Below are 25341 nucleotides of genomic sequence, written 5' to 3'. Positions count from 1 at the left end.
CTAAAAACTAGTATTCAGGAATACAGCAGAAAGAGGTGCCTCAGAAAGTCAGTGCATAATACTACATACACCCCTTTGCAAATATAAAGTTTAGCATTACCTATATTTTCTACTTTTAATATGCTGAAGAGCATATTACATTAAATTATTTTATGAAATCAGAATGTGTGTCACCACATGGAGCTGAGCTTGCCAGCGTCTCTTGAGTTGGGGGCATATCACTTCCTCCCGTCAGTGCCCCCTATTCTGTAAAAGATAACCTGCTGTCCATTCAGCCTGTAATCATGCAAGGGACATGGCTCGTATCTGGACTGACCTGGTGTTAAATGTGGTCTCACTGTATGCTGTTAGCAATCTAAAATCTACCAAAAAGCCAGAGCACAATCTCTCCTTACTGCTCCATTTTGCTCTTGCTGCTGATGTTATGAAAGGCATGAGCAGCATGCATTGTATCACACTTCCTTGTAGGATTATTGAAATAGTAATGATTTGGGTCAGTCTGATGGCTCAGTGGCAGTGCTGTGCAGTGCTCAGTTCCCTGGCTCACCTTGTGCTGTTTAGGATGGGAAGGGAATCTCAGCCATCGCTAGGTGGTGATTTTTAGAGGCCCGACTCAAGGTTCACGTCAGCCAGGTTCCAGAGGGAACCGTGGTTTGTAGCTCCTGGCTGAAGACTCTTTCACCTAATTGGCTAGGACTGAGTTGGGAGAGGGATACAAAAATAGTGGAAAACTCTGGGGGTTGTTACTAGTGAAAGCTCCTGGCTCCATAATCCAGAAGAGGCTGGCTCCTAGTTAAGGTGGAAGCCCAGAGAAGCAGGAGTCCAAAATACATTCGGAATATAAATGAGTGATTCTTTGTTTTTAATTCTCATCATGTTGCTTCTTATGAATATGATTGTTTGACCTGTACAAGGGTAAAAAAAAAATTCAGTATTTCAATGAGCTTATACTGATGCCACAGTCCTGATATGTGTTGTCAAACAACATGGCTCTCTCCATAAGAGGTTTGTGCATTAAAGTGTGACATAATATCTTGTAAACTGGAGAATACTGTTAGTTTGATTTCTTGGTTATATTGGTGTTGCCATTCACAAGCACAGGACAAGTAAATATGCAAAATGAGGCACTCGACCCACAGAAATCCTGTCTGCCTGATTCATTGGATAAAATGTCTTCCATGAGACCCTACCATCGCCTCTGCTGCTGGGAGCTGCTTTGCTGGGTTGTTGCCACCTTCCCACGTCATCTGAGGGCAACCAGGACTTTCAAATGGGCAGCGCCAGTGGTGCGCCAAAGGGGCGCACCCCTAGGGATGAATTGGAACTTCTCGCTTCTTTTTCAGTCTGGGATTAGCAATGGACAGGAAAAGAAAAGGTGCTGTATACATGTTCTGCTGTGATTGTCTCTCCCTTCTTCACAGCCCTCCTTGGAGGCCTTTGTTAAGCCCAGGAGGATCAGGACTTCAGAACTAGGAGTTTCTAGCTCTGTTCTCAGTGAGACCTCTGTCTCTCTAAGTCCTGATGGCCCTACACCCCTGCAGGTTGACTCTATACCCAAGACAAGTGGTGTGGGTTCATTTACCTGTTTCCACAGCTAGGATGCGAAACACATGTCAATAGGGGGTGGGATTTCCCCTAGTTCTATAGGGTTGAAGGTTGTATGTCAATCTTCACTTGGTAAACTTACAGATATAAAGTGTTAGATGTAGTGTGGTCAGCTATTGTAAACCTGGAAAAGACTCTACTTACAAATTGATTCTGCGATGGGTACTTTTTGGGGATGAAGGAATACTCCCATTTAAAGATCATGGGGATAAGATTAAAAAAAATTAAGGAAAATTATGCTTAGTTGCACAAGCATAATGTTGCCATTATTAAGAATAATCAAATTTTATATCAAAGAATAGAAAATTTGGGCAATTTTTCAAGAAGATGTAACTTAAGATTTCTTAATTTTCCAAAATGTCCTTTAACTTCATCATTTGAGATGTTAAAATGATTTTATTTGGATTTTTTGAAAGCTTCCAAAGAAGCTATCCATGCAGTCACTAAGATATATTATTTGCCAGGCCGATGTAAGTTTTCCTTAATTTCAGATGCAGTTGGGCTTGCTAACCCTTCTCCTAATGTTGACCTTACAGGTTTTCTAGAACAATCTGATTCTGAAATTAAAGAAAGGTCAACAGTGAATAGTTACATTTGCTCAAGAATCTGACAAGCAATGAACGATGAGGTCTTTATTTGTGTGTGTGTTAAAGATAAGACCTTTTTAGGACAAATGATTGCTTTATTTCCTGATGTAGTTAGAGACTCATCAAAGAAGGAAACTGTTTCTTCTTAAAAAACAGAGTGATTGAATTCAGAGGTCTTTTTTTTTATTATTTCCTTGTAAATGTATTAAATTTGAAGTAATTAAGTATTTTTTTTATTACTTAGTTCACTTAGAAGCATTTCTGCAAAATAAGTCATTTTCCAGTACTGCTGTTTCATAATATGTCTGCATAGTGGGTTTTAAAATTACTTGGCTTGTTTACATAAAATAAAGAATTGCCTTTGAATAATCTAAATTAACAGCAGCATGTATCTATTATTTTATTTCCTTTATACTATGATGCTCTGTTTTTCTTATGTCCAGTTGTTTTATTTATTTGATTGCACCTATTTTGAAATAATAGAGAAAAAAATATCTTCCCTGGAGTTTTACATACTCTGGATTTAATTTAAATATTTCCTGCCCAGATGGTTTTGAAGCCTCTTTTGGTATATAAATTTTATTTTATAAATAACCTCTCTGCAAAGGACACCTGCGTTTGATACCTGGTGCAGACATCTCTTCCTTAGGCTGATTGTGACTGTAGAAGATACCTTATTTTTTTTATTACCATGACTTGATGGCAAGTAGCTGATAGGAAAAACTACTAGTTGTGATTCTTCTAATTTGCCCTGCAATAAAAAATTTTAAAAAATGAGCATTCTCACCTACTTTGATATTCGGGTGGACAGAGTATTACTGCTTAGGCTTGTCCTTAACAACTGGAATTATGTTAGCCCTGTTTTCCCCCACCGCACGTTTGCATGCACTTGAAGTCCTGCCTTTCCTAGGGAAATCAGAATTACAAGTCCATGCACGTAGGGTGGCAAATCTGGACTACATCAGCCGCCATGAAACCTAGTAACCCTGTAACAGGAATTTGCAACCTACTCACTGTCCACCCAGCATACACAGTGGGTCATAATATAGTTAGGGATCTTCTATTTTATTTTATTTTTTAATTTTTCCTAGGAACTTCTCTGTGTTTTTATAATGAGCACAAACTGTACAGCTGCAGTGGGAAAAAAAAATGGAGTTATTTTTTCCCACTGATTTTTGGCCTGTTTTCATTCATTTTAAGAAACGCTGATACATTCCGGGGGAAAATTAATATAAAAACTAAAAACAAAGACCCTCTAAATACAGTCATAGCTAAATATGCAACAGTAATTACAAACTCTCTGACGAGGAAACTGCTTGTTTTATTTATTTGATCGTTGCTCCTCTGCCAGCTAGAAATAATCCTGTTCAAACCAAGAGAGGATTTTGAGTTATCTTTTTCATTTTATTTTTTTCTGCTAAAATAGATTTCACAGAATCCCCTTGGGTTACCTTGTTCAAGGAATAGCCAAACTTTTTGGCCCCCAGCATTCAGAGCCAGTGGTCAAAGTGCAGCTTGACAGTGGGAAGGTACTTTGAGGAGAAGAGGCAAAGGAAAATGGAAGTTGCAGTCATAATGTGACTTGCCCCTACGATGCTGCAGAGCAAATGCCGTAGGAAGGTGGAAAGAGCTAGCAGATAGAATGAGTAGCTTTCCCCAGCCAAGATACCCAAATGGGGGCACAGCTAGTTGAAACCTACCCGCCATGCTTGGATGGACTTTGAGAACCGTGCTTTCTCTGTCAATTTTTTCCAGTTTTCACCGCGCTCTAGCAAGGAGGCAGATTACTCTGTACCCCAGCTTTGTTTCCTGCGTCTGTCTTTTCTCCATGTATTTGAGTACTGCTTGCGTTCAACAATGTTTATAACTGTAATACAGTTAAATCTTGTTTGGGGAAACAGCTTGATAGAAAAGAAAATGTCTATTTAATGATATAGCACTATAGCAGTGAGTTAACAAGGTACAGCTTGTTTCCAAACATTGCTCCATTTACAGAATTTATCAGTATTTGGTTTTTTTTTTTTTTTTTTTTTAGTCTCCTTCTGCTCCTTTGGGCTTCTAGCGCACTTGAACCTGGCCTCTAGTGGGGCTACACCGTGACCTGATGTTTTTCCACCACTTCTTTTTTTATGTAAATATTTTTATTTGAAAGGGAAACTAATATTCATCCAAATCAACCACAAGAAAAGGAACATGAATGTTATAGCATGTAGTCATGCAGAGAGAGCCACATACAGATAGCCATGTTATAGAAGAAAGAAACCACCCCCCATAAAGTACAGTATAAACATCAAACAAAACAGGTGGAAATATACAGATAAACACATAAATGCCCAAGATATCCCATAAAAAAAACAAAACAAACCCAAACTCCCCCATCCCAGCCCCAAGAGCATATCGGATCCCGAGACACTAAGGGGTCGATGCAATACAGTGCGCTTAGCCGAGCACACTGTATAACCTGCAGTGGAACGCGGGTTAAATAGGCGCTAAACGATCCCCTAACGCAGTAAAGGGATTAGCGCCTATTTAAAGCCCATCCAATGTGGAGTGAATGGGATAGCGCTCATCACATGCAAATGCATGTGAATGAGGCTATTACTCATTCACTTCAAATGCAAAAAAATAAATGTGCGTCTCAGATGCACATTTATTGCTCAGCTATTAACGCCTGCCTGGAGCAGGCGCTAAAGCTGAGCGCATTGAAGAGAAGTACAGAAAAGCAGAAAAAACTGGCCAGCTGCGTTATGAAAACAGACACCGATAAACTCTGCGTCTGTTTTCATAACTGGCAGACCGCCGGTAATCATGACCCCCTAATTATAATATAGCATGGCGCCCCCCTTGCGGGTGCCATGCGCACATTACAAAAGCGGTCGCTGACTTTTCAGCGCCCGTTTTCTGCGCTTTTTTTTTTTTTTTTTGCATCAGCCCCTAAGGGGGTGGTAATCGGTCACTGGCCGGTTTACAAAGTTAGCCGGATAAACTTACCTGGCTAAGTTTGGTGGGATATTCACTGGCGCAGCCACACCATTGAATATATCTGTTGTTTTAGTTATTGCTACTCTACAGCATGAATAGCAGAATTAGATAATTTATCTAATTTAACTCCGCCCCAGAATGCCCTTATGCTTTCTGGCTAAATTTTAGCTGGATAGGTGGCAGTATTCCAAAGTCAGCATTTAGCCGAATAACTTGCTAGCTATCCGGCTAAACGTTGCTGAATATGGACCCTTAAGAAAATATAATCTATCAAAAGACAAGCACACAACCACGAGAAACCAGCTGTCCCCAATTCAGATATAGCTGTCAACCCTTTGCATCAGGGGTCGGGAACCCATGGCTCGCGAGCCAGATATGGCTCTTTTGAGGGCTGCATCTGGCTCGCAGACACGTGTCGCCATACTTCGCGGTTCCCCGCTGACCCAGCTGCTCCCCGGTCCTCCGCCGCCCGGGCTTAAAATGCTGTCAGCCCGGGCGGAACGCGGCAGGACAGCTGGAGTCAGCGGCACCGGCGTGCTCTCTTCTCCTCCCCCCCCCCCCCCCCCCCCGCGGCCCGGAAGAGGAAGTGGAGAGCATCGGGTGCCTGCGCGGGAAGAAGAGACCACACTAGCGTGGTCTCTTCTTCCGCGCAGGCACCCGATGCTCACCACTTCCTCTTCCGGGCCGCGGGGGGAGGAGAAGAGAGCACGCCGACTGGAGTCATCCGGGTGCCAGCGCTGGAGTCATCGGGTGCCTGCGCGGGTCTTCCCGCGCAGGCACCCGATGCTCTCCACTTCCTCTTCCGGGCCGCGGGAAGAAGAGAGCACGCCGGTGCTCTCTTCTTCCCGCGGCCCGGAAGAGGAAGTGGAGAGCATCGGGTGCCTGCGCGGGAAGAAGACTGCAGTGCGGCTCGGAGGAAAATGAAAATCTTCAACCGCGGCCGATGGGACTCCGCCTTCGCCTCCGCGAGGGCTGAAAATGAAGGAGGTTAGCGTTGGGAGGTGGCTGCTGCTGCCGCGAGTTCCCGGGGGGGGGAGAGAGAGAGTGAATGAGCGAGCAAGCATGTGTGTTTGAGATCCTGTGTGTGTGAGTGAGAGATTGCATGTATGTGAATGATTGAGAGCCTGTATATGTGAAAGAGAGTATGTCTGTGATTGAGATCCTGCCTGTGAGAGAGAGAGCATGAATGTAAGTTTACCATTGGGAACCTGTATGTGTAAGTTTGTAATTGAAAACCTGTTTGTTTGAAAGAGTATGTGTGTATGATTGAGATCCTTTGTGTGTGAGAGAGATCATGTGTATGTATGATTAAGAGCCTGTGTGTATAAGTAAGAGAGAGATCATGTGTGTCTGTGTCTGATTGACAGCTGGTTTAGGTGATGGAGCATGTGAGTATGTGATTGAGAGCCTGTGTTTAAATGAGAGAGAGAGACCATGTGTGTCTGTGTGATTGAGAGCTGATTTAGGTGAGGGAGCATGTGAGTATGTGATTGAGAGCCTGTGTGTAAATGAGAGAAAGAGAGGACATGTTTGTAAGCATGTGAATGAGAGTCTGTGTGTGAGAGAAAAAGACAGCATGTATTTATGTGATTGAAAGCCTGTGTGTGTGTAAGCGTGAAAAGATAGACAGCATGTGTGTAAATGTGTAATTAAGAGCCTATATAAGTGAGAGAGAAAAAACATTTGTATATGTGAGTGACTGAGAGCATGTGTGTATAGGTGTGTCATTGAGAGCCAGTGTGAGAGAGAGCGCTGGTATGTGACTGAGAGAGGAGAAAGTTCCAAGCAAACCACCCCACCTCTTGCTAATTCAGAACAATCTCAGGACACCTGGATATCAAACGTTCCCAGGTATGCAGAGCAAAAAAAATTTTGTATCCTTATTATTTTTCATTACTGGATCTTTGTGTCTGCTATTTTGAAATATTTTGTTGGTATCTGGAAATGTTTTATATGAGTTTTTAATTATTGGATATTCCACTCATCAGCTGTTTCGAAATATGTTCTTTTTGTTAGTACAGTTTTACTGCTGATGATTTTATATTTCTTGATTTGTTTTATAAGGATGTGTGATGTTTCTTTTTTCCTTTGTTACACTGCATACAGAGACTCTGGCTTGTTGCAGTTTCCAATTCAGTTTTTGTCTGCATGCTTCTTGTTATGCGTTTTGGTCTCTTTATTCTATGTTAGGTGAGGGACAGCACGTGATTCAGGTGAGGTTTTCTGCTGGCGTGTAGTTTCTGTGTAGGACTCTATAGCAGCCTGACTTGGTCCGTTTTCCTAATAGGAGATGTATTGGTGTCTTAAGGCCTGGTGTAATATTTTCAGAGACTTCTTGTACTTTAAAAGTGTGATCTTACATAAAATGCACACATTTACTTGTATTTAGTTTTAAACATATTGTATGGCTCTCATGGAATTACATTTTAAAATATGTGGCGTTTATGGCTCTCTCAGCCAAAAAGGTTCCTGACCCCTGCTTTGCATAATGAAAAAAGGAGCCCATATAACCTCAAAGTGGTTGGCTGCCCCCTCATATTCCAAATTAGTTTTTTTGCTATAGCATCAATATTCTCAGCCTTCTGCAAGCAATCATAGCAAAACAATGATTGCTCACTTTTCTAATTTCTTGTCAATACAACCCTCGACACTAGCAAAATATATTGAAGCAATTGCTTCAATCTCCTTGGTGCATCAATCTGTAAATCTTCCCCTAATGAAAAAATACTGACATTGTTAAGGGAATATTTAGTCTTGAGATCTTAATAAGAGAATTACATATTTCAATCTAAAAATTCGAAAGGGGCCATTCCTACCAAACATGAAAAAGGAGCCAATCATTCCATCATCGCATCAAAAAAGCAGGGAAACAAACATTCCATTTATTAACCTCAATAAGATTGTCAGTTGAGTTCTCACTAAGCTTAGCGAAGCAGAGCATTGAAAAGTATACTTCAAAATCTTTGGCATAAAAGCTTGATAATCTTACAAACCTAAAACTGCTGCCAATCCTTTCATTTAATGGTAAGTGAAGGCAAATGAATCCTTAGAGCTTTATATAAATGCAAAATCAAACCTTTATGTCCTATTCATCTAAAAGAGCCTTCTCAAATTCAGAAGGCAACCGCGTGAAATACACCAAATCATCAGAGCTCAATACAAAGTGCCTAATCTAAAAACAGTGTCAAAAATTACAAACGTTTATACAGTTTTCCTCCATTTTAAAGCCTCCCATCTAACCCAGCTATTGCAACAACAATTCTCAGCTAGAATTCAAAGGTTCCCTCTTAAGGCTTCCCAAACTTGTCCTGATGACTCCACAGTTAGTTGGGTTTTCAGGTTATCCATATTAAATATACATGAGATAAATGTGTATATAATGGGTCTCCAATGCATGCAAATTTATCTCACACAAATTTATTGTGGGTATCTTGGAAATCCTATGGACTATGGGGTCACTAAGATAGATTTGGGAAGCCATGCTCTATAACCTGATACATGTGCATGCTCAGGCTGGCTGGGGAATGTGCAGTACCTAAGACTTCCTTTTCCCGCCATCCTAGGGGCTGTGAACATTCCCAGACTCTGCCAAACCCAAAGAGTAGAAATCAAGCTCAGCGAATCAAACCCAGCTCTCCCACTGAGCCATCAGGCTAGCCTAACAAAATGTATCCACATCCCACTTTCGTGAACACTTTGTTTAGTGTAATAATTTGTTTATTTATAATCATCTGCTAAGCATACATTCTGGGAGGGTAACTTTTAAAAAGGCGCGCAGGCGCACGTGTGTACGCATTCGCATTCGTCTGCCTGCACCCAAGGACGCAGCCACTTTATAATATTTGCGCATATGCGCACGCTATAAAATAGCCTGACTGCATGCACGTGTGCGCACAATTTTAAGTGGATGTGCGCCTATCCACTCAAATGCCACTTTTACCTCGTAAGTGGAGGGGATTTTAGTAGACATGTGCGCTGATGCCATTGCCAGTTTTCCCAGTTCACCCAGGTAAGGGACAGGACTTCCAAACCCACCCTAGATTAATAGCCTTCCTTCTCCCCTGACCTTTAAAACCCTGCTGATTTACCTAGAATTTTTTGTTTTACAACATACGAGTCATCCATAGCAGAGGTGAAGTTGTGCGGCAGGGGACCGACCCCGGGTGCGTGCCTGTGCGTGTAAGCATTTATGTGCAGGTTTCAAGTCAAAATCCAGGAATGCCCATGCCCCGCCCAGACCATGTCCACTTCCTGCCCCTTTTTTGGGAACTTTTCATTTGTGCGCGTAGCAGCAGGTGTTACACGTATGCGGGCAGTTTGTAAAATCCGCTCGGCATGCGCCAGCCTGTCTTGTGCGCATATCTCCTGGTTTTGACATTCGCGCCGGGCTTTTCCCATAGTGTTGTGGATGCACGCTTTTTGAAAAATAGTGTTCTAATTATCAGCATGAACTACAGTAGGTGTATCCCTAGTCTAAACCATTGCTGCAACTTACAGGAATACATGGCTCTACAAAATCTGTGCCTTGAGTTCAGTCTTCCCAGGGCAATTCCTCTAATCTAGGTTATGCTGTGGTGACATGACCCCTACAGTGGCTTGGCATTTGAACTTAATTTGAATATCTTTGTCAAGAATGTAGGGAAATATTTTTATTTTATTCTCTGGTCTCAATCTGAATAACCTTGTTTTCTTTTGTCAGAGAAATGTTGGACATCTTTGCAAGCCTCTTCTTTGAACAAAGTGGTTGAGATGCTTAAAAGCGCAGTGGTGGGCAAGCTGCAAGGTGGAGTTGTTTTTCAGTGGCACCATCAGGAGGTTAAGACTCTTCTAAACATGCTGAAAAAACTGTACAAGGCTAGTATACTTATAGTTCATTCCCAGGAACCTTTGTTTTTCAGTTTTTATTTGATTTTTCCCAAGGAATTTATAGGTGTTTGTTATAATGAACTAAAACGGGAGACAATCAGTGTGGGGGGGGAGAATAATTTCTCTGCACTGATTTTCTCCCATTTTTATTTGATATAAGAAACACTGATAATTTCCTTGGAAAAATAAAATATTAACTGAAAATTAAGGTCCCTATTCATTATGTCAGTGTTATATGTACTAAAAGTTATAAACAATCAGCCTTTTCTTTCACCAAGGGTTGTCTAGATCAGTGGTCCCCAACCCTGTCCTGGGGGCCCACCAGCCAGTCGGGTTTTCAGGATATCCACAATGAATATGCATGAGAGAAAATTTGCATGCACTGCCTCCATAACATGCACATTTTCTCTCATGCATATTCATTGTGGATATCCTGAAAACCCAACTGGCTGGTGGGCCCCCAGAACAGGGTTGGGGACCACTGGTCTAGATCATGGAGTTTTCCCAAGCCTGCTATTCTGTGGGAATTCAAACTACTCTAAATCGTTAGCCACCATCCCTCCACAGCGAAAAAGATGCTAACCAATACAGCACACCACATAACCAAAATATTCTTTTGTTCTTTCATAGACAAACCTGAAAGCTGATTGTATCCTACCAATAAACAAATTCTACATAGAAGATATCACCAAGTATGCTGATATTTTTCTCGATGTATCAAACTGGCGTTTCTGGCAGGCAAAAGTTGTAAGTATACCTTTCTGCTGCATCTGCTGACTTTAGCTGGCAGAATCAGCGCCTCAGATTCGTTTTCAAATATTGATTTGAAATATGTACTCACACCAGCTTTTTTCAGACCTTGCTTGAGGGTCCGAGGAATTGAGTTTCGGATCAGAAACTCTTGTTTCAGAAAATCACGATTGTCTTCACATTCAGTGCATTATCTGGGTAAAGAAAAAGTAGCATGACAGCAGTGGAAATACTGCATTTACTGGCTGGCATTCAGAATTCTCACCTAAATGAACTTGTTAATCAGCGAGCAGATTCTTATTTGGAGATGGTTTCATTTGCTTGTTCTAAGTTTATTTATGTTGGGTTGTAAACAGTTGTGGTTTCAGATTCTCTTTAACATGAACCAGAGGTCAGATACTTTCCAGTTTTTCTAATCTAAAGTTACCAGACAAATTTAATTTTGTTAAATTAAAATTTCTATCCTGCCTTTACTGTAAAAATGCCAGTGCAAAGTGGATTATAGTAAAAGTAAAAAAACAAAAGTACAGATACCAGAGGCATCTATATTAAAAACCAATAACAAATGATCCTTAATAAAAAGCACGTTTTATTTATTTAAAAACATTTATATCCCAAATTATTAACATCTCAGCAGGTACAAAATAAACTATCATAAAATGAAACACAGAAATACAGAGACTATTAAATAAGACAAACATCACAAATAGACACTAAAACTGGCATCTTATCTACCAGAACTATAGTAAAATGCTTATAACTGATTATTAAAATCAGTAAAATATGACCCCTCCCCAACAGTCCATGTCCTCCAATAAAAAAGTACATCCCCTTACTAAAATGTGTCCAATAAGGACTATTAATACCTTAACAATATTCCCTCTTCCAATATAGCATGGTTACATAACCTTCAGTATACTTCAAGAATCAAACGTATAAGGGATCCGCAAGTCATGACATCAAGACCCTGATATACCAAGTACCTGTCTTCAACAGCCCCATCTCCTAGGGTTTCCTAAAATCTAAATACTACTTGTTAAAATAACCATTATCCACTCTCAGAATGAATTAACACTATTAAACATATTAACATAATGTAAAAACTGCCTCAGTAAGAGTGGTGAATTAAAAACATTCACAGTTCCCACCCCACTCTGCACCTCACATAATTACATAACCCCCAGTATTGCTCAAAAATCAAGTGTAGTCGGGGATGCACAAGACAACAGCATCATTACAGATATCCCCCCAAACAAAGTGATCTGGTTAACTTTACACTTGCTGCGTAGCCAGCCAGTGTCACATGGGTACCTTTGGCAGGTCAGTTCTGAATATCTGCACTGACTGGCCAGAATTACACCACATCCTGGGAAGGCCCCCAGCGCTGCTTCATTTTATCTGGTTACAATTTTTTCCGGACTGCTATGTGTCCAGACCAAATTTGGCCAGTCAGGGGAGAGTAATTAGAAATGTCAAGGTTTGTCTGGCTGTCTCCAAACGTTAGCTGGTGAAACCCTTTGAACGTTGACCCCTTAGTGGTCTGGTGCCTGGCCCCCGGCTGAAGACTGCCCTTGCAATGATCAGACTAAGTGAGTTGAGGGGGGAAGAAAATCTCTGACTAATTGCGAACGAAGGCTCCTGGCACCAAAGCCCAGTAGAGATTGGCTCTGATTGAGCAGGAAGCTCTAAAGGAGCAGGAGGAAATTGCCAGCCCCCCTCCCCCCCACAAAAAAAAGTACAAAAAGGTTAATACTTCTTTGAAAGGCCAACTTTATATAGAGAATAATGCTCCAGAATTTATAAGGCATCCTGATTTCTTGAATGCCCTCAGTTATACCTTTTGGTCACAGTGTAGGAGGTTAGCAGAGCAAAATGCCACCCTCTTCCCTCACCTTATTGCACCACTCTGTCTAGGCTTTCCAGGAACTGGAAATAGGAATATTGTATGACAGAGCAAGGTGGCTGAACATGGTTGTGACAGCTTGAAGGGTAACCTATTTCCTCACATATCACTGCTCTCTTTTCTAGGACTCTCTGGAAGAGGATAAATTGCCTCTCATAATTTGCCGCTTTCCTTTTATACTCAACTGGCTTGCCAAGATTCAAGTATTGCACTCAGATTCGACTCTCAAACAACAGGTGAAGCAAGAGATGCATTTCAATTATTCCTTGTTTTTTTTGTTTTTGGTTCATTTTTTTGTGATATTAAAAAAATATTAGTTGTGTGGAATAGGAAGATATTGGAAATATAAGAGAGATTTAAATAAATTGCAAGGTATTAATGTACAGGAAGCATGCCTCTTTCAATGAAATGAAGGTTCTGGAATGATGGGATCATGGGATTAGAATGAAAAGGGTAGACTGAGGAGTAATCTAAGGAAATATTTCTGTACAGAAAGGGTGGTGGATGCATGGAATAGCGTCTCTGTCGAGATGGTGGAGACAAGGACAGTACTTAAATTCAAAAAAGCATGGGACAAACACAGAAGATCTCTGAGAGAGTGGTAGGCTGTAGAGTGGAGCAATTATATGGATGGACAGACAAGATAGGCTGTATGGTCTTTTTCTGCCATCATGTTCCTATGTTTCTTAAATTAGACTTCATCTTTTTTCCAAATGCAAATTATTTTTCTCAAATTGTATATAGTCAACCAGCTTACAATTAGACTTTCCTTTCGTGTAGCAGATGGACTCAAAACAAGTGGGTATAGCGTGCTCGTGCTAGCAGTTGGAGACGGATCTGACGTCAGCACGGGTACATATACCCCCACAGGAAGTGCAGCAACTCAGTAATTTCCGTCTCCAAAGCAGTTTGGAGCTTCCAACGCTCGCTGAGCGTTCATCCAAATTCTACTAGACTAAATTCTTGCAGACTTCCATTTGAAGATCGAGCCCCGCACTCCTGCAATGATACCCTATGGTCCCTCGCCCAGTTGAGTTTCCCGAGGCGATTTCCATGGTCCCTCGGAGGTGAGAGCCTCGGTCCGGTGGCCGAATCGCGGCAGGGACCTAGCCCCCGGGTGAGAAGGGCTCGGGCGCGGCTTAGAGGCGGCCTCAGTCCCGACCCGTGCGCGGTGAGGACTTAGCCCCCGAGTGAGAAGGGCTCGGGCGCGGCTTGGAGGCAGCGGGTGCTCTTCCTCGAGCGTGGCGGTGAAGGTACTTACCCTCTCCCCCTGCGGCCGGAGATCGCCCGGGTCACAACCGGGAAGTGCCGAAGATCAGGTAAGGCGTACATCTTTCTTTGGTCTCCGGAGGATGAGGATCAGCGGGGTTGGCCTCCGTGGCGGCCCGCCATTTTGCCTGCCTGTTCGCTTCCATGTTACGCGTACATAGTTACTCGCACATTGTTACGCGCACGCTATTACACATATATCATTACGTGCAGCGTTTGGTTAGGCGCAGGCCGTAGAGCGCACATAGTTACGCTCACGCTGTTACGAGCACGTTGATACACGCACAAAGTTGGGCGCACGTTATTAGCACTACTACGCGCACGCCGCTAGGTTAGGCGCTCGCTGACAGGCGCACAGCTTTCGCGCATAGCGATACGATACGCAATGGAGCGTATGAGAGCCCAGGCGCCCACGGAGCTGGCGCCTCCAGAATCAGGCATTAGAGCTCTAGGCCTCTGCTCAGCATGCCATCTCCTCGCTACACAGAGCGAGGAAGCAGATTCCCTATGTGCCCAATGTGAGGAGGCCTTGGGAGTTCCAGGGCAGGACCGATCCCAGCCCCTACTAAGTGCCAGTTCCTCAGGGAACACCCCGGACCTAGCAGGCCGAAGTGAGCAGCCGGGGAATCCTAGAGACCTGGTGCCCCTGAGACCAGACCCTGCTTCCCTCTCCTGGGTGGAATTATTCAAGGGGATTCATGTCTTTGTCCAAATGCAGGCTGTTCCTCGACCAGACCCATATGTACCTGCTGACCCGGCCCCTGGACCTTCGAGGCCTAGGCACGGCCACTCGCCGCCCGGGGAGCCTTATTTATAGGGATTCAGAATGCTCTGAGGAAGAAGGTGAGCTTCCCGAGCACAGTGAACCTCCCTCGGAAGCCGAGCCGTATCGAACCATGAAACGCTTCTTCATTAAGGAGGATCTTCCGGACCTGGTCTCTCAATGCCTGTCGGAGTTGGCTATCCCGGGCCAGGGCACCCCAGGGGAACCTAGGATGAACCCCCTGCTAGAGGGCCTTCGTCAAACGACCCACCATTTTCCCCTCCTCCAAGCAGCACAGCAGTTAATCGATCTGGAGTGGAATGCGCCAGAGGCCTCATTCCAAGGGGGTCGGGCCTTATCCGGCATATACCCCCTGGACCCGGCAACTAAGGAGCTGCTGGAGTGCCCTAGGGTAGACGCCATAGTCTGCGCAATGGCGAAGCGCACGGCCATTCCAGTTGAGGGAGGGGCGGCCCTCAGGGATGCGCACGACCGGCGCCTGGACGCCATCCTGAGGCAAGCTTTTGAGGTGGCCGCTATGTCCCTACGAATCGCGACCTGCTGCACCGTAGTGACGCGTTCCTGTTTGTCACAAGCCAGGAACAACACCCCGGGGGAAGAAATGGAATCAGCTCTCTCATTCCTCGCTGACGCTGCCTCCGACTTAGTGCGTACGGCAGCCAAGGGAATGTCCTCATCAGTGGCAGCCAGGAGACAGCTCTGGCTACGGAATTGGGCACGCCTTACCAGAATGCCTTTTAAGGGATCTCTTCTGTTTGGCAGCGACCTCGAGAACTGGGCTACCAAGTGGGGCGCCTCTCCATTGCCCTGTCTGCCAGAAGACAGGTCAAGAAGGACCCAGCGCCCTCTGTCTAGGCCTTCCAGAGGTGGAGGCTCTCAATGCTTCAACCCCTACAGGACTCGCTATCAAGCACCTCGTTCTCGGACCAGGCACAACAAGAAGAGAACCGGCTCGGGTTCCGGCCCCGGCCGCACCCCACAATGACAATCAGCTGACCCATCCAGGGGTAGCAGCCACAGGGTATAGCTGCACAGGATCGACATGCAAGATTATTCCCAAATATGTAAATGAATCATTCACCCACCTCTTGGGAAAGCCCTCTCCCTATTCTTCTCTTACTTGAATTAAAGTAGATAGCACTTTGCATTTATCCATATTTAATTTACATCCTGCTAGCTTACCATAAATAGCAAATTCACTTAGGAGGGCCTGTAAAGAGTTTCCTGGATCCGTTATATCCAACAAAATATCATCTGCAACAACTGCCAGTTTAAAAATTTGCCCTGCACACGCCCCTATTGGGACATCCTTAATTGATACATTTGCTCAAATGTTCAAAAGAAGTGAATCTAAAGATAGAGGTACCCATTATCCCCATTGTTATGTATTCTATCTGGTACCTCTACCCAAATGTATATCCGTTGATTTATAACCATTGATCATGACAAAGGCTTGTGGGTCACTATACAATGCATGAATAACTTGAACAAACTATCCTTGTATATTGAATGCCTGCAGCACTAGAATATAAAAGTCCATTACGGCCTATTAAATGCTTTTTCTGCATCAACGCTTAGCAACAAAGATGATATCTGTGTGATTTGCTACTTTCCAAAGAGGATAGAATCTTATGGATATTCACTATCGATGAGCAACCCTGAACAAAGCCTACTTGGTCTTCGCCAATAATAGCTGGCAACACTCTCACCAACCGGTTCACCATTATCTTTCACAATAACTTAGATATCAAAATTTGTTTTTGTAATTAAAGGTTTTTATTAAGCAAACAGTGAATCCAACGTGATACACACAATGGCTTAGCATAAGTAGAACACAGTATCAGAATTATATAACAACTGTCATATTGGTGATAGGAACCTAATCACAAATTATCATGGACAGTAGGTGGTAATAGATTCATGCTCTTAAGATATAATCAAACAATATTTTTATGTCCTTAACCCTCCCCCCTCCCTCCCCATGCCTCATGTATACAGTACATATATCAGAACATTCATAATATATATGGGAGCTATCATAGAAGCCTGGGATCACAGTAGATTCCAATCCCAGCAGTGGAAGGAAACGAAAGGCCAGTAAAAATTACCTACGATGTGGGGGTAGGTAATATTTGTGAGGATTTCCATAATTGATAAGCTTGCCAAGTTTTTTCAAATCTTGGGATATTGTTCTGCTTATAAGCTGTGATATGGGACAATAAATATATTTTATCCCCTTTTTGTTGTATGACTGCTTTTGTTGGTACTGTTGAAGACTTCCATACCCTAGCTAGTTCACATCTACTGGCTGTCAAAATAAAATGAGCTAAATGATTATGGTCATCTGAGATCCCTGGAATTTTGACACCTAACAGGGTGTGAACTGGAGTGAGAGCAGTTAATCCTGGAATCATTGCCTTCAGCCATTGGAGTATCTCTTGCCACATTTTTTATATATAGGGGCAACCCCACCATATATGGAAAAACGTGCCCACCTCCGCACAAGCCCGCCAGCATTGTTCTGAAATTTGTGGAGCAAATTTATGTAGTTGAAGAGGACATATGTACCACCGATATAACAATTTGTAGGAATTTTCCATAAGGGAGGTCAGGGCCGCCATCAGGGCAGTATTCTTGGGCCTGCAGTATGGGGCCCCAGGATCTACTGCCACATATGGGGGCCCGCAGCCGCCAGGCGGCAGGTGCGCTTGGGGGATGTATTAGTTCATGGCAAAGAGGCCCACTGAGGCTCTCTCCGACAGTCTGTCGCCCAGGGGCCTACTGAAACCTGGAGCCGGCCCTGGGTGCGGGCCCCAGAGAAGGGAGAGAATCAATGCTATGCGTGTCTTTTAGACACACATAGCATTGATTTACAGAGCACCGCAGACAGAGACTCGTCCGCGCGCTCTGTCCTGCCAGCGTTCACTGTCTGACGCGGCTGTGACGTCACCGCCGCATCAGACAGTATGCGCCGGCAAAGTGCGCGGGCCGTCGCTGTCTGCTTGCTAGCTGGAGGCCGAGGAGCCGCGGAGTCCCCGGAGCGCAAAGGGTAAGTAACAAGTTTGTTTTGCCGGTGCATTATCTATTTATTACTGGGGGGACGTCTGGTGCGTTATCTATTTATTATGTATGGGGCCTCAAAATTCCTGATGGCGGCCCTGAGGGAGGTAGCGATGTACCCTTTGCCCAAATTCTGAAAAATAGATTTCCAGAGTCAGGGTGACCAATCGATCTGTATGTCCTTTTCCCAGACAACTTGATATCAAAATTTAATAAAGATATTGGGCAGTATGATGCTGGAGAGAAGTCTGGTCTTTATCTATTTTTGGCAATTAATTGCTCAGACATTTTTCCCAGTGGGCCTATGACTTGTTGGGTTGCTAGTTTGTAAAATTTGGCAGAAAACTGTCTGGACCTGGGGCCTTCAATAATTTAGCTGCCTTAATTCCTTGCACAATCTCCTGCAATTGCATTGGTTGATTTAGAGATCTTAATTGATCCGCTGTGATTTGAGGGAGGTGAGCTAAACTAAGAGGTTTTTTTATATCTTGCGGGTTACCTGGCTTAGCAGTGAACAGGGTTTGATAATACTCTTTAAAAACCGAATTAATATCCTTTGCTGAATTCACCAGATGACCTGCTCCATTCCGCAGCGCTGTAACATACCTAGTATGCTCCCAATTTCTTGTGAGATTAGCAAGAGATCTACCAACCATATTACCATATTGGTAGAACTTACACTTGGAATACATAGTTCCCTTTTTTGCCCTCTGAACAGCTTGTTTAGAGCCAACTGTGTAGCAATAAATTTATTCTTATTCATTCTGCTTAGATCTTGTTCATTCCTTTCTTTATCTAAATACAATTGTTTTTCCAAGATTACTATATTGGTTGTCAAGGCCTTCCTCTTGGCTGCAACATAAGAAATCATATTCCCTCATGGCACTGCCTTGGCGGTCCCCCAAAACAATATTAGTGAATCTTGATGTGCACTATAGTTAGTCACAAAATTATCCCACCGCTTAATTAAATATTCCCAGAATGGCTGATCATTATACAAATGTCTTGGGAATTGCTAGGCTGGATCAGAACCAATGGGACGGAAACCCTCTAAATCTATCCACACTGGTGCATGATCTAAAATAATAAGAGGGCCAATTTTTGAAACCAAAACTCTAGCGAAGGCCTTACGTTTCACAAGAAGATAATCACTTTGGGATTATGTATTGTGAGCCCTTGACTCATGTCTAAACTCTTTATTTTTCTAAAGGATGAAGTGCCTTCCATGCATCCACTAAATCTAAATTGTGGCACAAATAGTTTACTCGCTTCCCGGCATATTTCAGTGGGCCCACCAATGTGGGAGAAAGATCCAGCTGATTATTTGAGAGACAATTTAAAATCCCCTCCCATCCAGGGCTGGTGCAAGGGGATTAGGCGCCCTAGGCGAGCCTTCTCCCTTGCGCCCCCCCTCCCCCCCCCGGTCTTGGCCCAGACTTCTATATTGTTCTCGATCACACCCACTGACTGTGTGGTTTTCTGGGTTGCGAGCAGGTTGGGCACTTTTAGTTACTGAACCAATACACTTCACATTCCAAGCCACACATCTAACACTAGCCATGATCACCCATTGCTGAACAAAATTCCTCATACAACTTCTACATACCTACCACCAGTTAGGGCCTCCCAATCTAGACCTCAACCTCTTGAACCGACTGGTTCTCCAGTGAGATTTAAATGGTTTGCATACCAACTTCCATACTATGAAATTGTTTCCCTGGTGCTTCCCTATCCTTTGTTGTCCCCCCTTTCCTACTCCCTTTCTCCCAAACCCCTCCCCCTCCCTTCCCTTCTTCCACCAAAAGCATCCAAACATGAGCAAGTGTTTCATTTCTGTGAGCGCCCCGCGCCCAACTATCCCATGCACTCCCATCTAAAGCACAGATCAGAATATCACTTCTCTGCTAGTAACAATTAAGGCTGATACATGAACTAACATGTCCATCTTTAACCATACTGTCCTTTATTTTACGAAGAAAAAAATCTCTCTCTCATAAGAACCAAGCTTCTAAAAGGGCACATAAAACAAATGATTTCTTGATTTGGGACATTACATCCATCACAGCGATCTTGCTTCTGGGTTTTTACCTGGCTTCCCGCTCAAGCCGTAATTTATCTTTCCTGTCCTTCTAATTGCGCATTAAAAAATTCCTGTGTTTTGTTTGCTGTCTCAAAAAGATGAGTAGCATTATTATATGTTACCCTCAACCTTGCCAGAAACTGAAGGACAAATCGCACCTGACGCTGCATCAATGTGGAACAGATTGAGGCAAAGGCTTTTCACCTTGCAGAAATTGCCACTGTATAATCAGCGAACACCAAGATCGTCTGCTCCTCATATTCCAGTGATCTTGTTTGCCGGTACTGCCTCAGGATTTCTTTTATGTGGTGAAAATTTAAAAATTTCACAATCGCTGGTCTGGGCCTTCCCTATCCAGTACCACACACACCCAAACAAAGTGCCTTTTCTATCTGAAGAACGCCATGTGTTCCGATGAGGCCCACTGCTGTCGGCAGCTAGGATTCCAATGTCTCCCGCAAATCACGATCACTGATGCTCTCCAGGAGACCTATGAACCTCATATTGCTCCCACGTGAGCTGTTCTCCGGTCCTCTAATTTTAGCTCAGTCTTCTTTGTCTCAGCTCGAACTGCCACCATGTCCCGCTCTAAGGCCAGCATTCGCTTGTTCACACCTGTCAGGTGGTCTCAATCTCCATTAAGCGCTCTGAGTTATCTTTCTGCAGGGTATGTAATTCATTGAACTAGGCATGACATTTTTCTAATTTTTCATCCAACGCATTAAGAATTAATGATGCCACCATGCCTGTTTCACCTTGTCCGTTGCTAGCAATGGAGGGTTACTAAAATTATCTGCCATCTTGCCTACCACTGCCTTGCCCTTCTCCTTGTGGATAGATTTCCTTGCCATTGAAGCTTCCAGTACTGTCCAAGATAGCTCCAAATAGGTCTCTTCCCACTTTACTGTTGGCAAAGATTTTTATAATTCTGCCTTTTATAGCCTGAAGGTCAGATGTGTTGCGATACAGGGAGTGGGGCCCCAGAGTGAATGAAGTTCACATCCTCATGCTCTCACCACATTACATGACCACTTATGTAAATGTTAAACAGCATCATGTTGATGTCCTTATCTAGGGCACAGTACAGGTCCCTGGGACACTCCACTATTCACCTCTCTCCACTGGTAAAACTGACCATTTAATCCATCTCTCTGTTTTGGATGTTTTAACCAATTACCAGCCCAGGATATCACCTCCTATCCCTTGACTTTTTATTTCCTGTACATTAAAAGAAAATGGATTACATAATATTTGAAATCTGATTAGAAAACCACAGAAATGCCTGTGGCATGTGAAAGTATACTTAAAACTGAAAGGATGTAAGATTGATTCCCAGCATTATGTTTGTGTATTTTACAGTTGTTTTCTTTTGGTTTTTTTTAATTGAATTTTACTTCTTTCTGATTGTCATGAAAGGTGCTGAACTGACTGCACTGGCAACCAAAGTTCTTCATCTTTCCACAGAACAGGCAGTGTGTGAACAGTGGTCGTGGAAGCCCAGTCAATACACCTTCTCTGGAGGGGAGAGTCTCTAGGAATAAAAAGGAAATTCAGTTTCCAGGGCAATGCAGTCTTTAGCCGCTCTGAGACTGCCAGCTAGAGCGCTAATTGATGCAAAATTGCCTTGATGGTATTTTAGCGATGTGACCAGCTGTCCACTGGGAACTGGACTGAGCCCACCATCTCATTGCAGGCCACAAAATAGCTTTCGCATAATGATGACTTTTGGTTACTCATAAGCTGAGCTGGACTTTATCTGGTGACTGCAAGTTTAAAGTCTCTCTAACCCTGTGCCAGTCTGCCACACCGGGGCCTCTCAGCTGCACTCCCTATGGGCCACAAACAGGTCTGGTTGTTAGTCTTACTAAGCTATGCAAATTGACATTTATCTTAGATCACATGTATGCAAATATATCTGATGAATATTCATTGTGGAAATCTTGAATATGCTGACCTTTGTGCAGCATATGCTGAGAAACCCCTATTCTGAGCCATCCATTTCCCCACTATGGTACCTTCTGGTTTTTAAAACCTTTAGAAAGATTTTTAAAAGATGGGTGTTGGGACTTCTTTGCAAATTATACCGTGCTGATGCATGCCTGGCTTGGTTTCATAGGGTGCAAAGGTTGAAGCCCATGAACAACTGTTGCAGAACAGATTGCAGGGAAGTAGTGAACTTCCGAAGCTGCCAGTCTTTCACCTGCGGGTTAAGCGCAGTAACCTAGTAGAAGACGCCTTACAGAAGCTGAGCATGGTGGAGGACTGCAACTTGCAAAAGGAGTTATTGGTACAGTATACAGTAACCTAGTAAGGATTTTTATTTTGTACTATACGTGCGCAAATCCTTTAAGGTCACCCGAATACATTTGACATTTTTCAATTCATAAGAGGCACAGCTCCTAAAAGAAACATTTTTAAGTCCAGTCATATATCTGCCACCCTGATAGAATGAATCAGGCCAAAGCCTGAGCAAGCAGCAAAGATATACATAATTATCCCAGGACAAGCAGGATGCTAGTCCTCACATATGGGTGACATCAGTAATTGAGCCCTATGTACGGAGAACTTCTGTAAAAGTTTCTATGAAACTTTTGACTGGCACCAGAGTGCCTACTGAGCATGCCCAGCATGCCATGATATTCCCTGCCACAGGGGTCTCCCTTCAGTCTTCTTTTTTCCGCGAAGCAGTTAGCCTCGCGGTTGTTAGGAGTCCTGTGGAATTCTCCACAACTTTTCCTCACGGAAAACCTTAAAAAACTTCAAACCGCAAAGGGTCTCCCTTAGTAATTCCATCGCGGTAAGTTTTTACCATTTTCGCGGTTCCGTTCCGCCTTTTTTTGTTCCAAATTTTTTGTCCTGAGTCATTGGCCGTCGACGGCTGTCCGGCCCCAAAATGGCCTCAGGCTTCAAAAAATGTCCGAAATGCACCAGGAACATGTCCATCACAGACCCTCACCAGGACTGTGTCCTTTGTCTCGGTGAAGGGCATGATGTTAAGGCTTGTCCCTTATGTGCTACGATGACCTCGAAGGGCCGACGTCTGCGACTGGACAAAATGGAGCAGTTGTTCAAAATACAGCTTGTTTCGGCTCCATCCACCTCAACTCAATCGTCTCCGGCTGGGTCGATTCGAAAAGTCGTTTTTAAAAAACGACAGCCAGGTGAGTCGGGAGACGCTCCACTTTCCTCCCCCTCGCCATCGTCCAGGGCGTCAACATCGGGCAGTGAAAAAGCCCGCGAAAAAGACAAGCATCGGCATCGTAGGCCACATACGGCATCCGCTGCCCCGATACCCGGCGAGCCATCGACTGAAGACGGTACACCGACTAAGAAACCTCGGCTCCAGGGTAAGGCTTCCGAGCCATCGACAGGGCGATCCCCGCCGATTCCGGCGCAGGGAACCATGCCTCCTCAGGGCCCTGAGGAGGTACCGGCATCACTGCCACCGCCTCCCCCCATGGGTGCTCTGTTTTCACCATCCATGCGGGCGGAACTTGATGTCTATATACGTCAAGCGGTCAGGGATGTTTTCATCGAAGCGATGCCACGACCTCAACCATCTACGCCAGTCCTACCCTCGACACTGGTCCCGAGAATATCACCGATTCCAACTCCGGTACCCTCTATGCCAATTCCAGGGAAATCACCGCAACTGTCTATGCAGTCGGTTCCAACACCGGTACCCTCCATGCCGCAACCATCGATGCCGTCTATGCCGATGCTGCAGATTCCGGCGTATATGCTGCAAATGCCATCGGTTCCAATTCGGCCACCGGCCCCGATGCCACCATCGATGCCAGGTCAGGAATCCTCCATATTCCAACCTTTAATGGACAAATTGGATTCCCTAATCCAGGTCTTCTCATCTTCACCTCAGGATTTCGATTCTGATCAACATCAGGAACCATTACCTGGTCCATCAGGTGTCATACCATCCATCAGACCACATACACCAGTCTCTGAGATTCCCTTCAAGCCTCCTAGGCCAACAGGGCATCCTCTTGATACCGCTACTGACTCAGATCTGTCATCTGAAGAAGATATCCTCTCTGAACCTTCACTACCAGAGGACAGGAGAAAATCACCACCGGAAGATCTTTCATTCTCTAATTTCATAAAAGATGTCTGAAACAATTCCATTCTCCCTCCTCTGAGATAGACACCAGACAAAAGACCTTGGAGGTCCTTCAGTTCGTAGACCCTCCTAAGGAAATACTTGCCATTCCAGTGCATGAAGTCTTGCAAGAGTTAATATACAGGATGTGGGAGCACCCTGGTTCTGTGGCAGCAGTCAATAAACGTGCTGATGCCACTTATCTTGTTCAACCCATTCCAGGGTTTCAAAAAACTCAGTTACCACATCAATCTGTAGTGGTCGAGTCAGCCCAGAAAAAGGCTAAAAGGCTAAAACAGCATGCGTCCACACCTCCCAGAAAGGATAGTCTGTTCCTGGACAATTTAGGAAGGAAAATCTTCCAAGGAGCAATGCTGGTTTCACGAATAAATTCTTACCAACTATTCATGAACCAGTACCAGCGTGACCTGTGGAAACAGGTTGAAACACTGTCACAACAATTACCTGATCAGTTTCAGGACGGTTTCCTACGACTCGTGCATAAAGGCCTAGAAGCGGGCAAGCACGAGGTGAGGGCCACTTATGATTCCTTTGAAACAGCCTCCCGGTTATCGGCATCAGGAATCACAGCTAGAAGATGGGCCTGGTTAAAATCATCTGAACTTAGACCAGAGGTACAAGAACGGTTGGCAGACCTACCTTGCCTAGGGGAAAACCTTTTTGGTGACAAAGTCAAAGAGGCAGTGGCAACCATAAAGGACCACACGGAAACCCTGAAACAACTGTCTCAGCTTCCTCAAGAGACACACCAACCTTCTAGGAGGCCTCCTAGAAGAGAACCCAGAAAACCATACTATCGCCCTAGGCGATACTATCCTCCGGCTACCAGGGCCAGACAACAACGGCCTACACAACCTCGACAGAGACCTGCTAGGCCTCAGCAGCCTGCGCCTACTGCATCCACATCAGGCTTTTGAAAACCAGCCAGAGAGCAGAAGCCCCTCTCAAAATCCTTTTCCACACTTACCTGTCGGAGGTCGAATATCTAATTACCATCAAACTTGGACCTCCATCACAACAGACCAATGGGTACTCTCAATTACAGCTCAAGGGTACCGCTTGGATTTCCTCACTGTACCAAACGAAAATCCTCCTCTCTCATCTTGGACAGTGTCTCATCACTCCACAATCCTGCAAGCAGAATTGTCCACCCTTCTGAATGCCAGGGCCATAGAAAAAGTTCCCAGGCCTCAGTGGGGCAGAGGATTCTACTCCCGATATTTCCTCATTCCAAAGAAAACCGGGGGCCTACGTCCTATCCTGGACCTCAGAAATCTCAACAAATTTCTAAAGAAAGAGAAATTCAGGATGGTTTCGTTG

At 44.1% G+C, this 25341-nt stretch overlaps 1 protein-coding gene across 1 annotated transcript in view; it reads left to right on the top strand.

Moving 5' to 3' along the window:
• LOC115089699 (probable E3 ubiquitin-protein ligase HERC6) overlaps window positions 1-25341 on the top strand; it is a 192808-nt gene that overhangs the window by 111919 nt on the left and 55548 nt on the right. Inside the window, exons 13-16 of the mRNA XM_029597905.1 lie at window positions 9874-10028; window positions 10671-10787; window positions 12819-12929; window positions 22003-22173. Coding sequence (XP_029453765.1) covers window positions 9874-10028; window positions 10671-10787; window positions 12819-12929; window positions 22003-22173 — 554 coding nt within the window. The remainder of the gene's footprint in view (window positions 1-9873; window positions 10029-10670; window positions 10788-12818; window positions 12930-22002; window positions 22174-25341) is intronic.

The sequence above is a fragment of the Rhinatrema bivittatum genome, chromosome 1 (assembly GCF_901001135.1).
Source record: "Rhinatrema bivittatum chromosome 1, aRhiBiv1.1, whole genome shotgun sequence".
NCBI classification, from domain to species: Eukaryota; Metazoa; Chordata; class Amphibia; order Gymnophiona; family Rhinatrematidae; genus Rhinatrema; species Rhinatrema bivittatum.
The sequence above is the reverse complement of the archived record's forward strand: the minus strand, read 5'-3'. Positions and strand labels throughout refer to the sequence as shown.